General features: G+C 35.6%; 1 protein-coding gene across 1 annotated transcript in view; it reads left to right on the top strand.

Moving 5' to 3' along the window:
• LOC112957970 (gephyrin-like) overlaps positions 1-13,604 on the top strand; it is a gene marked incomplete at its 3' end in the record, with an annotated part of 201,292 nt that overhangs the window by 170,276 nt on the left and 17,412 nt on the right. Inside the window, exon 11 of the mRNA XM_026051762.1 lies at positions 6,229-6,285. Within this exon, the coding sequence (XP_025907547.1) occupies positions 6,229-6,285 (57 nt within the window). The remainder of the gene's footprint in view (positions 1-6,228; positions 6,286-13,604) is intronic.

Genomic DNA, 13,604 nt, shown 5'->3' with positions numbered 1-13,604 from the left:
CCCTAATGCAGCCTGTGCTACCTTAGTTTTGCTGCTAAGAGTGGCCAAAGTGAGCAAATATCTTCACTGCTTCACTTTAGCACCTGCCTTTCCCACCGCTGGGTCACTTGCGAGGGACTTCACTGATGAGGCAGCTTTCAACGTGACTATGCCAGTGTCCTTGATAGGAGCTAGCTACTGTCCAAAATGTTTAAAGGACATTATCCTCCTTTTAAGTGTGAGCTGCCCTGTACGTGTTTCTAGCTTTAAGGACTTTGGTTCAACTAAGGGCATCAAGGCAAAAGAGCTGCACATTTAGAAATGAATTGTCAGTTTGGGAAAGGTATGTGCAAAGAATTCAAAACCTCGTCACTGTGGACTTACCATGTGTTTTTTTCTCTTTTTTCTTTTTTCTCTTTTTTCTTGGATGCAGTAAATACAGCATCCAATGAAAGCAGGTTGGAAGTGGTGCTGAAGTGAGAGAAGTGAAAGCAGTAATTTGAGAAATGTGATGTAAGGGTTGAGTGGATAGGGTGAACTGGGACAGGGCAGTCCTGTGTGGCTAAAACAGCTTGGAAAGCTTGAGCTGTGTGACAGGAGGGCTGTGCATCTGTAAGCTCCAGGGCAAGGTGGGTTTGGAGACCCTTTGGTAGCCCTTAGTTTCTATGAGTTTATGCATAGAGGTCCACACTATAATTAAGTCTAAATTACTTGAACTTGTTCTAAATTAGTTTGCTTGGATAAGCAGTGGAGTCTCAGTAGCACACCGCTCTGAGAATTGAATTGAAAAGAATTGAAACAACCCTATTAAAACATTTATGCCATACTGCAGTATAATGCATAGAAGTGAATATTCTTGTCGAGTAAGATGGTCTGTCTGTGTTATAGGGGTATATATTCTGGTTAATGGATAATACTCCCTGTTTCTTTAGGAAGCCCCATCTAGTTAATGTTTGTCTGGCCTGAAATTACGGGAGTAAAAGTTTCTTCAGGTTAAAGTGTCTTTTTTCGCAAATGAATGTAAAAGCTATGTATAAAGCATTTTTTTTAGAAAAGAAATTAATTTACTTACAGGATTTGGACTAGATGATTTTCAAAGGTCCCTTCCAAACTTAACCATTCTGTCATACTTCAATATCAAAAATATGTTAAGCTCTTTGTTAGCAATAGAAACTGTTCATTTGGTATATGGTACTGTTCTTATTAGGAGAATTGTAGTGGGAGTTCAGAATTCTCTATCAGTATCTTCCACAAGTAAAGGTTGTAGAAAGCACTGCCTGTGTATTTTTTTAAGGTATCATTTGAATGTGGGAAGTTAGAGCATCCCACATCAAATATATTAACAACCACTATGACATTACTCCACTAATTAAAATAATTTCTTGCCAAATTCAGAATACTGACAATTTATTCCTTATTTCTAGTTGTGGCTGTTCTTTACATTTCTTCATTTTTTTCTGTACCATGCATTTTGACAAACATTGCAAAGAATCAGAATCTGTCTTCCATCTTCATAAGATGTGAACTCCTCCCTGGTGTTCAATTCCCTTATTTGATTCTGTCAACCTACCAGTTTTTCTGTTCCTAATCCACTGATGTGAAGCCACTGCTAGTTGGATTATAATATTTAGGTATGTGTTTCTGTTGATGAGATCTTTAAGATCTTTTTCATGATGTTGTTTTTTATATTCATCTGCCTCTTTACTGAATCATAAGACTTTTTATTGTGTTACATTGGACTGGGGGAATGGTTCATCGTGTTGCTCCTTTTCCCCATTTTACCTTTGTCTCTCTGGTAAAAAAGGAAAAGCCACATTTGAAGCTTTGTGGAGTTCTCCTGCCAGGAGAATGAAAACAACCAGGCAATGAAAACAAGAACATCATATGCATAGCTTTACTATAGATTTCCAAAACTGATGATTCCTTTCTTAACAAGATGTCCTGGGTTTTGAGATGAGGTTGTTGCTGGAGGGGATTATTGGCAGGTAAAACTGGAAAAACAAGGGAAGTCTTTTCTCACAGCATATAAGAGCTTGTGAACATCACAGTTTCGCAACCAGAAACCTCCTTTTAAATGGGACAACTTTATAAACACTTATGTAAACAACATGTGTAGTGACGTTGACAAAGATGGAGCAGGCAAGTCTTGTGATTTAAAATTCAGTAGTTGATATTCGTACCATTTAACTTTCCATACCCTAAAGGATTTAGGTTAGGAGCTTAAGGCAACTTTAGGTTATATAAATACCTTGAAGCAGTCACTGCAAAAAAATGAGGATTTTTTTTCTTTTCCTAAAAAGAAAAAAAAAAAAAGAAAAAAAAAAAAAAGAAAAAACCTAGAAAATATTCGCTGGTTGTGTGATGTAATGAAGTATGGAAATTTTGTACAAGTAATATTAATAGTTTTCTCTATCCACTTTTCATCATTGAGCTCTGAGGGAATATGTTTTATGTTTTTCTTATATGCCCAAGACATAATCAGAATTTGGTTGGTATGTTGTGTAGTATAATGTCTTCTGATAATCCTGATTCCAGCACTGCCTGACCAACGAATAAGGAAAGTAACATCTTTTTAAACCATTATAGTAAAGGATTTCCATTGAAGGGTTGTATTTATTCAGTTTTGAAATTAAATGGTTTGATCCTATCAGAAAGGATTTACCAATATGAAATGTTTATGTATTTATCAGGATTTTGGAAGGGATCTGAAGAGATTTAGCCTTCTGCTGAAAGGCTGAAGAGGGCATAAAAAAAAAACATCTCTGAAAGCTTTTGGTCCTATAAAATTCATGCTGCTTTGTCAGAAGTGGAGAAGCTTTCATGTAGCAAGAGCAGGGTAGGTTGTCAGGAAGAGGAAGGAATCTAAGATGGATGGCGCTAAGTAACTCAGGTCATTTGTTTTCTTCTGGAATTCTGCTATAAAGTCCAACTAATGACAGAAGTTAAGATTAGTTCAGAATTGTTTGTTCTTTATGACCTGTGAGGAAGTCTGCTGGCTTATGCCAGCCAGGTAGGGGTTTTTTCATTCTTTTTCTAGAGCAAAATCAGGCAAGTAAGCAGGCAAATTCCTCATAGTCTGTATTAGAAGGTAGTGGAGTAATAATGAAACCACATATGAGATGCATGCTCATATCAAGTGCTTGTTTTGTGGTAACCAACTTTCATTTATCTTCTCTCAAGTCCCCTGTGCATTGATGAGGACTCTTCTTTGCTCTCTGTTGGTTTCCCTGCTTCCTAAGTTCACTTCCCTTGGCTTCCTGTCTCATCAGTTTGAACACCTTATTCTTCAGGATTCATGCCAGATATCTGTGGCTAATCCTTAGCTATTAATTCCTACTGTTATTCCCTTGTGAATAAAAAAGGGATATCATTGTAATGCACCTACCTTACCTGCTGCTGGATTTTGCCCTGCCAGTCTCCTGCAGAGCTCCTTTCAGAGACCTACCTTCCTTCCTTACACTGAACAGTTTCATTTAACATGTTCAGATTGTTCCAAAACCTTCATTTCTTTCAGCTAATATTTGACAGTAACTACTTAGTGTTGCTTCTGCCTGTCTCATAATCGATATCACGACAGTTAGTTTGTGTTGTGGTATAAAAGTAGTAAGTAGGGCCTGAGGCATAAGGCCTGAGATGCCAAAATTTAGTTGTAATTTCATTGTTTGGATTCTTTTTGTTAGTCCTATATTTTACTTAGGGGGAACTATTTTTTTCCCTTTACAAGTCAGTGATAGAGAAGTCAAGAAACTGTCCTAGCTCACACAAGTTCCTGATGGGTACAACTGCTTTTGACTTGCAACACGTACGCACACAGCGTTTCTGCTCTGATCTTTCCCAACTGCAAGTGTCCACACCTTCTCTGTGGCAGAGTTCTTGCATCAAGCTGAATGCTTCAAAAATAAGGAGTGTGTAATTCATGGCAATTTTCCAAAATCCTGGTTTATCTACCAGCTTCCATAACATTGCACAGGAAGAATTTACTAGAAATAGGAATTAACTTGAATTCCTTCCTGTGAGATTTGTCAAGGCGGGGGGGGGGGGGGGGGGGGGGGGGGGGGGGGAAGGTTTTCTATTTCTGTTATCCCTGCTTTTTTGTCAATATTCTGTTTAATTTCCAAAGAGATGTAGCCTAGTTTGTGCAATGTTCATATCGCTATGATTCATACATACCTTGAGAAGCATCCAAACTGCATGCTGAATAGTGTAAGGTTCCCATAAAATAAAAAAAGCTATCTTGGAAATGAACTGTGCCATGAATGTAAAGTAAGATTTGATGTTTAGGCTGTCCTCATGTTTTAACTTTCCAAGCATTTATAATTAAACACTTGAAAAGCATAAGTTTTGAGGAGAAAATGTCAATTTTATGCACCTGGTAACCTCAGCCTCTTCGTGGACTGATTTCTAAACCGTTAGCACAGCTTGAGCTGCTGCACGACCTACACTAGGAGTTACCACAAAAAAATTACCCTCAAGGGAATGCAACTTTTTCTGAGGTTTGTGATATGTATACATTTTTTATTAATATCTTCTTATTGCTTTCACATTGTTGTGTGGCATTACCAGCATATTCTTTTCAGTGCATTTCTCATTTTTTTAGAGAAAATCTGATATGAAAAAAAAAATTGATATCATGAATTTGGATTCTGCTTCAGTTTGCCTTATTGCTTGAACTAGGAGGCTGATCAAAGGACCTTTGCTTTAACTCCTGTTTTCTTTTCAACTAAGAATCCCTTTTTTTTCCTCAAGGCTTTTTTTTTTTTTCTTTTGAATTAAGAAGGACAGAACAAGTAGGTTACAACTGCATATACTTCAATTGACTCTTTAGTCTAATGGAGACAAATTTCTTTTAAGGATGGCAGTTTGTTCTTAGTCAGAATACTAGAGTAGCTTGCAGATTTGCTTGGAGTCCTACTATAATGATAATGTGGGCATTTCATTTGAGAGAGTTCAAAACAGATGGTATTCCAGTGTGATAAGACTAGAGAGGAAAGCAACAATTTCCTTAAAAGTTCCAGTGGATTTTAGCAGTGTGCATCCTGTTAGAAGTGAATATTTAAAACCTTAATATATTAACTAGTTGCATTATTTTTCTCAAAAATCTAGTGCAAGTTATTAAAAAAAATAAACTGACCTTGTTTTGGATATTTTAGCAATTTTTTTCTTGGTCAGAAAGAATCAAGTGGTGGCAATATAAATTTTGCTTTTGCTATTCTGTCCCAGGCCAGCGTTGTCTTACTTTCTGAGATTTCCTAAAATTTTAAAAGGATCCACCACATTTGAATAAGACTAAACTATTTTACATATAATATGGAACAACCATCAGATAATAAAAAGTATCAGTTCAGTCTTGACTCAGATTACCAAGAAGGATATTCCTCAAGTCATTTTTCTTGTTTTCTTTCTCTCTATATCAAAAGACCTGACTTGGATTTAATTTCACAACAATTAAAAAAAAAAAAAAAAAAAAAGGGACTATTTGCTGGATTTAGCAATTCTGAGAAGACCTCTTTTTGTAAATGAATGGTTTTGTTATACATGCTGCTAGCAATACAAAGCCTTTAAAGCAGCTGTTTCAATTGTTTCTTCCCTTCTATGCATCTTTCAGGAAAAAAAAATCATTAATAAAGGAAAACAGAATCAGGCGAGAGATGTGGGGAAAGAAATTGTGCGCATATTTCATATTTGAATAAAAATACAATGTTGGTCTGGCATTAAAATTTTCTGGTTGGGCAGCATAATTTTTTAACTGGGGATCTTGATAGCAATGGCTAAAATCTCTCTACCTGGGTCAATAGGAATCTGTATTGCGTTCTGTCAGGTATCAGCAGTGATACTTGTCAGGCTTGATGCTCGCAGTAATAACCTAGTGGGATCGTGTGATCTGAATCAAATACTAACTGTAGTAAAAGATACAGTTGTGGGGGTTTGGGGTTTTTTTTTCTCTTTTGTTAGTTTAGGACTTCATTATTCTCCATATCCAAATCAGAGAAGTAGCATGTATTCCTAAAATAATTAAAAAAAAAAAAAAGGTGAATTCAGCATGTAAAAATTATCAACAAGGAAGTTTAAAATGACATGGTAAAGCATCGTTTATTCCAGAAATTAAAGTCTGTGTCCTTGTCCTCTAGAGATGTCTCAGAGAGTCAAATTGATGTCTTGCATGTACTGCTAACTGATTGTGTGGAAATTTTTTTAAGTTCACTTTTTCTTTATTCTTCTGTCTTTTTTACCCATCTTCCCCCATTGTAGCAAATTAGACGGCCGGATGAAAGCAAAGGAGTTGCTAGTAGAGTTGGATCCCTCAAAGTAAATATGTTTCTAACATTTATTTTGCAAGTTCTCTTCTATAGCCTACACTTTTCCTTTTGAAGGGGGAGGTGAGGGGAGGGAGGGAAGGGGCTTTTTCCATTTCTCACCATTCCATCACTTTTATTTCAGTATTCTTATTGCTGTTGGGTCACATTTTGTTTGTTTCTGTGCTACACATAGAACAACCTGCTGAAGGCGAGCTGCCAACTAGTTAGCTTTGAATGTCATCACAAACAGGAGACAGGAGCGACCTTCTCGAAGTGCCTGTCATTTGGGGATCATGATTAAACCACTTCTCTGATCTATGCTTTTTGTTGTCTCTTAACTGCCTGTTACACAGAGAAGTGACTTACTCATCTTCAGAGGACCGCTTCCCCCTCTTGAAGCGTAATTAAACGTGTAGAGTGCTCACACATTTTGCATTTAATGCCACAAAAGATCAGTAAAAGGAAGCCGACTGCTTAGTGTCTAGCTAGCCTTTAATTCAGAAAAAAAAAAAAAAAAGAAAGAAAGAGGAAATGAGAGACCAGTGAGGCTAAGAAGAATGGAGCCACTGTTTGCTAATAGCTAGCCAGTTCAGAATCCTGCCTTTTTCATGTCTGCACTAACACACTCAGGTGTTTAGAGCATTTAAGAGAACAGGCAGATTCCCAAAGCTGTACCCACTCACAAATAGTGTTACACACTAATAAATGGTTAAAAACCCAGGAAATTCTCCAGCTTTGCCAAGACGCTGATCATGGCAGATTAGGGCATTCTGTTAAGATTCCGTCTCAAAAGTTGGCTATTTTTCTACCATCCAATTTTTCACCTTTTTTTTTTTCTACTTTATTTCCTTTTTAGCACTTTCTCAAGCGCTAATTAATTTTTTTCTGCACTTTCCTTGGCTTTCCTGCCTCCTTGGTTTTTGATTTTTTTGTTTCCTCCTGTATGTGTGCATACTGCCTTTGTTCCAGGACAAGCCATCCTCTCTGCTCTCCAACACTCCTCTACAGCTGCTCTTTGTGAAAACGTAATTTCACTGAGCAAAAAGAAGGGGAGGAGAAGGATTAATTATGCACCACTTTCCAGTGATGGCACCATTTAAATTGACCTCAGTGTAGAAAAAGAGGCCAGTTTCAATTTGTTTATACAAGCCATATCTAGAGGCACCTGTAGCATTCCTCACTGTCTGTGAGGCTTTAGCTTTTTATCTTACATTTTGGGAAGAGGTTTGAGAATACAAGAGCTCTGTCCATGACTGATGGACTCTGTCCATGACGGATGGACTGCTGTTTCTGTAGCAGACTTTCAATAGTGCTGAATTCACACAGAGGAAAGCACTGGCAGGCACAGCTACTGGTCTGTTTTAAACGCTGTGCAGATAATTATTATGACTCTCACCTTTTGATGGCTCATCATGAACAATTGTATACACATAAATATATATGCAAGAGGTGTAGCTTATTTAAGGGCTCGTATTCATCTGTTATTTTAATGAATGTGACATCAGAATGAAAGTCACTAGTTTAAAAAGCACTGGGGTTCAATGTTCAAATATTAACACCTATCTTAGGATTCCTACTTCCTTCTCTGACTGCCCAAGATTTAATTTCACTACCAAAAGATGTATTTAGATGCACAAAATCTGTTATGAATACCCATATAGACAATATAAAATCCTAATTAAGATTTCTGTGTGTTAAAATTCACTCCTAAAATGTTATTTTTAATGAAAAATCTACAACACTGCCTTGCCAATAAATAAATAATGTAGTCAATTCAGTAGCTTTATAGTCCGTTCCCTATTTTTTTATATTTATATTTTCCTGTCCTGAAAAAGATCCTTGTTAATGAAGCAAAAAAAGCCTTGTATCCAGTTTCAAAGTTTACTGAGTATATATGTTTGTATTGTGCAGAGCACTTTGATGTCTTGAAATGTTTTGCCAAAGGCAGTGAGAAATGTGTTATGCTATGATTTGTTTAAAAAAGTAAAACAAAGAACAAAAGAAAAAAAGTGACAAGAGAACAGCTTGCTTTTTCAATTCATTTTCTGATGTTTACATGTAGCTCCATCGAAAGCTGGAGGAGCTCAGAGATCACCTAGAAGGCAATGTCAAAGGATGCTCTCTCCGAGTAAATGTACGATTTCACTCGGTGATCTGTTTTTTTAAAACTTCCGCTGGCTGGTAACACCAAATCTGATTAGTTTGTCTGCTCATCCCCATCTTCTTCCTTTCTCCTTTTTCTCCCTTTGTGTTTTCCTTTTTCTCTAGCTGGGGTTTCATTTTAATGCGTATGAGAAACCTGACCGAATTGATAGGGTTTGTTTAAAATTAACATTTTAATGAATGTTAATCAAACTTTGGCTTTAATAACAGCTAAAGCAAATCCCTTTCCAAAACCAAAATTGCATATCTAAAATTTTCCTGAATATTAGTGTTAGGAAGAAATAAAATTGGTATCTCTGAAGAATCGCCATATATCTTCTGTCTGTGATTGATACCTTAACTGAAAACTGTGGCTGAGCTATAGTAACCCAGGAGCACATAGACTCACAGCTCCCTGTTTGCCTTTAATGTTTTGGATCCTTACATTATTTCATAAGATAGCTTAATATATGTTTGGATGCCAGCTGTGCAAATTTTAACAGACTCCTATAATACAAAAATTCAATGGCATGGTTCCTGTATACTGTATTTGTGCTTTAAAAGGGGAAAAAAAAACATGGAAAAAGAAAAAAGGATTAAGAGTTAGCCTATCAGTCATGACTCCTCTTATCCACTTTTACAGAAATCTTTTAGAAATTAATAGATCTTGCCTGTATAATAATACAGACAACAGTAAATGATATTTGAGTTTTCTTCATAAAGTAAGATCAGACTTTCAGCAATTAATTCTCTAGAACTCAAAGTTTAAGCTGCATAATGTTATGTGCCAAGGAATTTAGAAAGGAATAGTTTTGTGCATAGTAAAAATTAATAACTGCATTTATCCCTTTGAACGATCGTTCGGTGAAGACTCGGAACAATTAGAGCCATGGCTTGTTTGTATCTGCTGTATGCTGCGACTGTTACCGTTATTCTCAGCACAATCATTTTAGTACGTAATCTGCTATGGTTATCTAGTGAAAGTTAATTATTTGATAATTTCTGCTCTATTTGCATGCTTTATCATATCTAGCTCTAAGGTCTGACTTAAAGTTGAATTCTGCTCACTCTCAAATAGAAGTCACTGAGCTTGTAATCGTTCGCAGGCCAGATGCAAGAAAACTGAGGTGCGAATACACTGCAGCTTTCTATGCAATCTCTTGATGAAAAGATCCTTTCAATGGCAAATTTCTTTAACAATCAAGTTTTTGGGAGAATAAACTATGTGATACTTCTGGTGACATACTATGCCTATTAGCTAGAATCAAGGCAGAGAGAGATCTTTGTTTTAGAATCCTCACCCTTAAATTCATGATTTAGTATTAGTGAATAAACATAAAGCCAGGAAAAAAATGACACCATGAAATTTTATACTACAGAGGTTGTTCTAGACACACATTCTCACACAGAATACCACATGGAGAGATATTTAGAAGTAAAAACTTCTAAAACAAACTAATTGACATGAAATTGTTCTGTTCCTCAGTGTCACTTTCTGTTCTATCATGGTCATACTCTACAGAAGACAAAGCAAGCAAGGCAGTCATAATTGTGAACTCAAAAATGTTGGATATGTTCTTCACATTCACTTTAAATTTCTTAAGACAATCAGGACACATCAAAAGTATAACAACAAGTAGCTAAATTCTGCTTCTTTTCACTGCCAGTCTGATCCATGCTATAAAAATGGATGTTTTGGATAAGGCAACATTTTAAAAAAGAACATAGAAATGGCAGATCAAATAGTAGCACAAATCTGTAGTAAGTGATGGAAAGAAGATTTGGAAAGAAAATAATAAGGGATCTGTTAATAGCTCATCTTTGAAATAATTTGCATGTGTTCCATGGTATTTTTGGAAAGGGGTTTAAATGAAAGTTCTTAATACTATTTGTGTGGCAATTGTATTGAATGGTATGGGAGGGGGAACATGAAGTAACTTATGGCCAGCCCCATTAGGGAAAGTTAAACCTATTGCACAATTGTGTGTTTTATTTAAGGTGGAACCTTTGTTTCAGAGTGAATTTAAAAGATAAATCAATAGTAATATCCAATTCTTTAGAAAGAAAATTTTCCTAAACTGAGATCTGTTTGCCCATTTCTTGTTGAGATCTTCACTCAACTTTCTTGTAGACACTCCTTTTCTAGACTTAAATCTTTGTTCCTTCCAAATTACACATGCTTGAATCTAAAATTAGATATTGTTTAGAATATTCTTAAGTAAAATTAAGTCTCAAGTTTCCAAGTATTATGTGAAACAATTTCTGTAGGGATCTTAACCAGTACTTCCAAATCAAAGGTCCTGGCTTTTGCCAACAGTATTTTCAGAAATCATAGTAGTGGTTAAATATTGTGCACAGAAAATGTTAAATGAAATTCAGATCATAATTTTTCATCTAGATTTGTGCCTTGTGCAGGCTGCAGTCTCTATACTATTTGCTCTCTTACATTATGCACCTGCCTTCTTTGATTGTGATAAAAGATAACCTTTATGGGACTGTCATTTCTAGTCATGATGTTTTCTTAGTAAAGATCTGAGTAAAGTCACTATGGTCCTCAGACTCCTGGCAAATTGCTCTGTCAGCTTTTGGACCAGATTCTCAGCTCATGTAAATGGGCATAATTCTTTTAATGTTATGTCACGGTGGGGCATTTCTGTGATAGAGAATATGCTGCCTTAACTTTAAATTTCCCTGGGGAAAATAAAGCAGAGTGGCACATTTGAATGTAGCTTAAATGTTAGTATGGGAACTTGCTCCTCTAAAAGGAATAGGTAGGAATTGTCAGGCAGTGTACTTAATGAGAGCTGCCCCTTCTTTCCAAATGGAAGAAACAGGCGAAAGCTCAGGGACTACAAATTGGAAGTAATGTTAGTGATAATTTGCAGAATCAGCAGTGGCATTTAAAATAAGAAACATATTGACACTTAATTTTAATATTGCAGAAGCAGTGCATGTGAGGAATGCTGACATCAGGCAGATGTTCAAAAATGGAGAGGAGTTAGAAAGAAAGCAATGGTGTAGAAAGGGTATGCAAATATTGAGCATGTGGCAGGTGCTACAACCTCACTGCATGAGTCGGTTGCAAATAACTGAAGGAAACAGCAATTAGTATGTGGATGAGTGTGCCTTTTAAGAATAGGGAATTGATAAATCCTTTCCTGAAGACAATTCTGAAACCAAAACACTTGAGCCATGAGTTTCATTTCATCATTATGGGGAAATAACCCAAGTAAATTGACAGTCTATACATGCATGAATAAGGAAAAAAAAAATTATGAATAACAAAAAAATAGTATTGGAAGAGAAAAATGTGTGTTTGTATTTGAGAACAAAGAGAAATCCAATATACAGGTATTTGAAATTATAGTGGAAAGAGTATTATTATTTGCCTGTTATAACAGGACCTTCATGAATATAAAGAAAGGAATGGTTTAAAATAGTTAACTACTAAAAGGAATAAGTCTGAAAAGAAATAATAAATTTAGACTAGATATAAATGGAAGTATGGATGAGTATGGTAGGTAAGAACAATTTTCCTGTAGTCGATCTCCAAGAAAAAAGTTCACAAGGGTTTACCTTTTGTAAGTTATTGTAGGGAAAAGAGAGGATAAATCAATTTATTTCAAACTTTTTTTGGTTAGATTCCAAACCCTCTCATTGTTGCTGTTCCCATTTATTTAGTTGCTGATACTTAAGATACTCCTGCTTTGACATGTCCTGCTTTAAATCCATTCTCTGGATCCTCACCTGCTGAGTTGAAAGTAGTGAAACATCTTTTTCCATGCTACTATAAGACAAAACATGGGGAAAATAGTAGCAATTAATTATGGCAATCTTGACTAGAAGTGCATCCAAAAGTCTTAGGTGGATAGCAGAACTGCGTATTGCATAACTACCCAGAGCATGTCACCTTTCCTAGAAAGCTTTCAAAATAATCCTCCTATAAACAATTTTTGCTCAGCATTTGTTGGGTGGAGGGTGCATTTTTTTACTTGATTTCTTAAAATAACGTTCTGTTTATATTTGTCTGGAAACATTTTCTAATTGTGACATAATCCTTCTGTAAATCAGCTCACTATACCATGTTGTCAGAAGTAAATATACCATTAAAGGAAGGGAGGTAGTGTCTTAGAGTATGTGAACGCTTAAAATGTCCAAAGTCATTCCGATGTCCTCAGTAATATTATTTAGTTAGTGATTTATACAGAATGTCAGAGCAAAATATATTTTTAGTGAGAGCATTATAAATTTTGTGCCTATAAAAACAGATCTATGGATGTATCGCATACATCTATATATGTATTATATGTATGTAGGAGGAAGTACAGATGTATGTGTTATATATGACGACATAAATGATCACAGACAAATAGGAATGTAGAGCTTTCCTGAAAGTGATATTTTTGATTTTAGTGAAGAATTATGAAATGTTTATGTCAGAAATTGAAGAACATTCATGAGTGGCTTTGAGTGGCATCTTCTCTGCTCAGTCCATCATAATACCTAAGTCAGGAAGCGATCACTTAAAATTTATGTGGAAATAATTGCTAGGTTCACTTTAACATCAGTGCATCTGAAGTGTTATATGGTGAAGATTTTTTTTGTACTCTAAAGGAATTTTGCATAGAATTCTGATGATTCATTCTTCCACCTTCAGGAAAAAAAAAACAAGAGGAGTTTTATAATGTATTTATAGGAACCATGTCATTTCATTTATTAGGGTGTTTTTCATCTTCACAGACAGTTGTAATCAGATCATTAGTAAACTAACACAAGGTAAAGAAAGAAAACCTAAAATTGAGATTAATCTTTGTAATTGAAATATGAAACATATTCAGCCAAAGAAAGGATTTTCAGATTCAATTAAGGAAAATCCTGTAAATAACTGGAAACTCTTAATTTTAGAAAATTTTTGACTTCTCTCTGATTTAGGAGTGATGTACTAATATGGAAAAAGTGAGCTACTACTGTAAACGAAGCAATTCTGCTGTGTTATTGCATTAAAAAAAGGCAAAACAAAACAAAAAAAAAAAACAAAAAAAAACAAACAAACAATTTAGGTTCAGGACAACTTCTATCATTAAAGCTATAATGTTCCCAGTGAAGTTGTACCTGTGTTGACAGATGCTGCCAGTGAGCAGCGTCCCATAGGAATCCCAACCCTTTGTATTACTGAGAGACATAGCA

This window comes from Nothoprocta perdicaria, unplaced genomic scaffold (genome assembly GCF_003342845.1).
Source record: "Nothoprocta perdicaria isolate Ctin4 unplaced genomic scaffold, notPer1 scaffold_8, whole genome shotgun sequence".
Classification (NCBI taxonomy): domain Eukaryota; kingdom Metazoa; phylum Chordata; class Aves; order Tinamiformes; family Tinamidae; genus Nothoprocta; species Nothoprocta perdicaria.
This window is presented reverse-complemented; position numbering and strand designations above follow the sequence as displayed.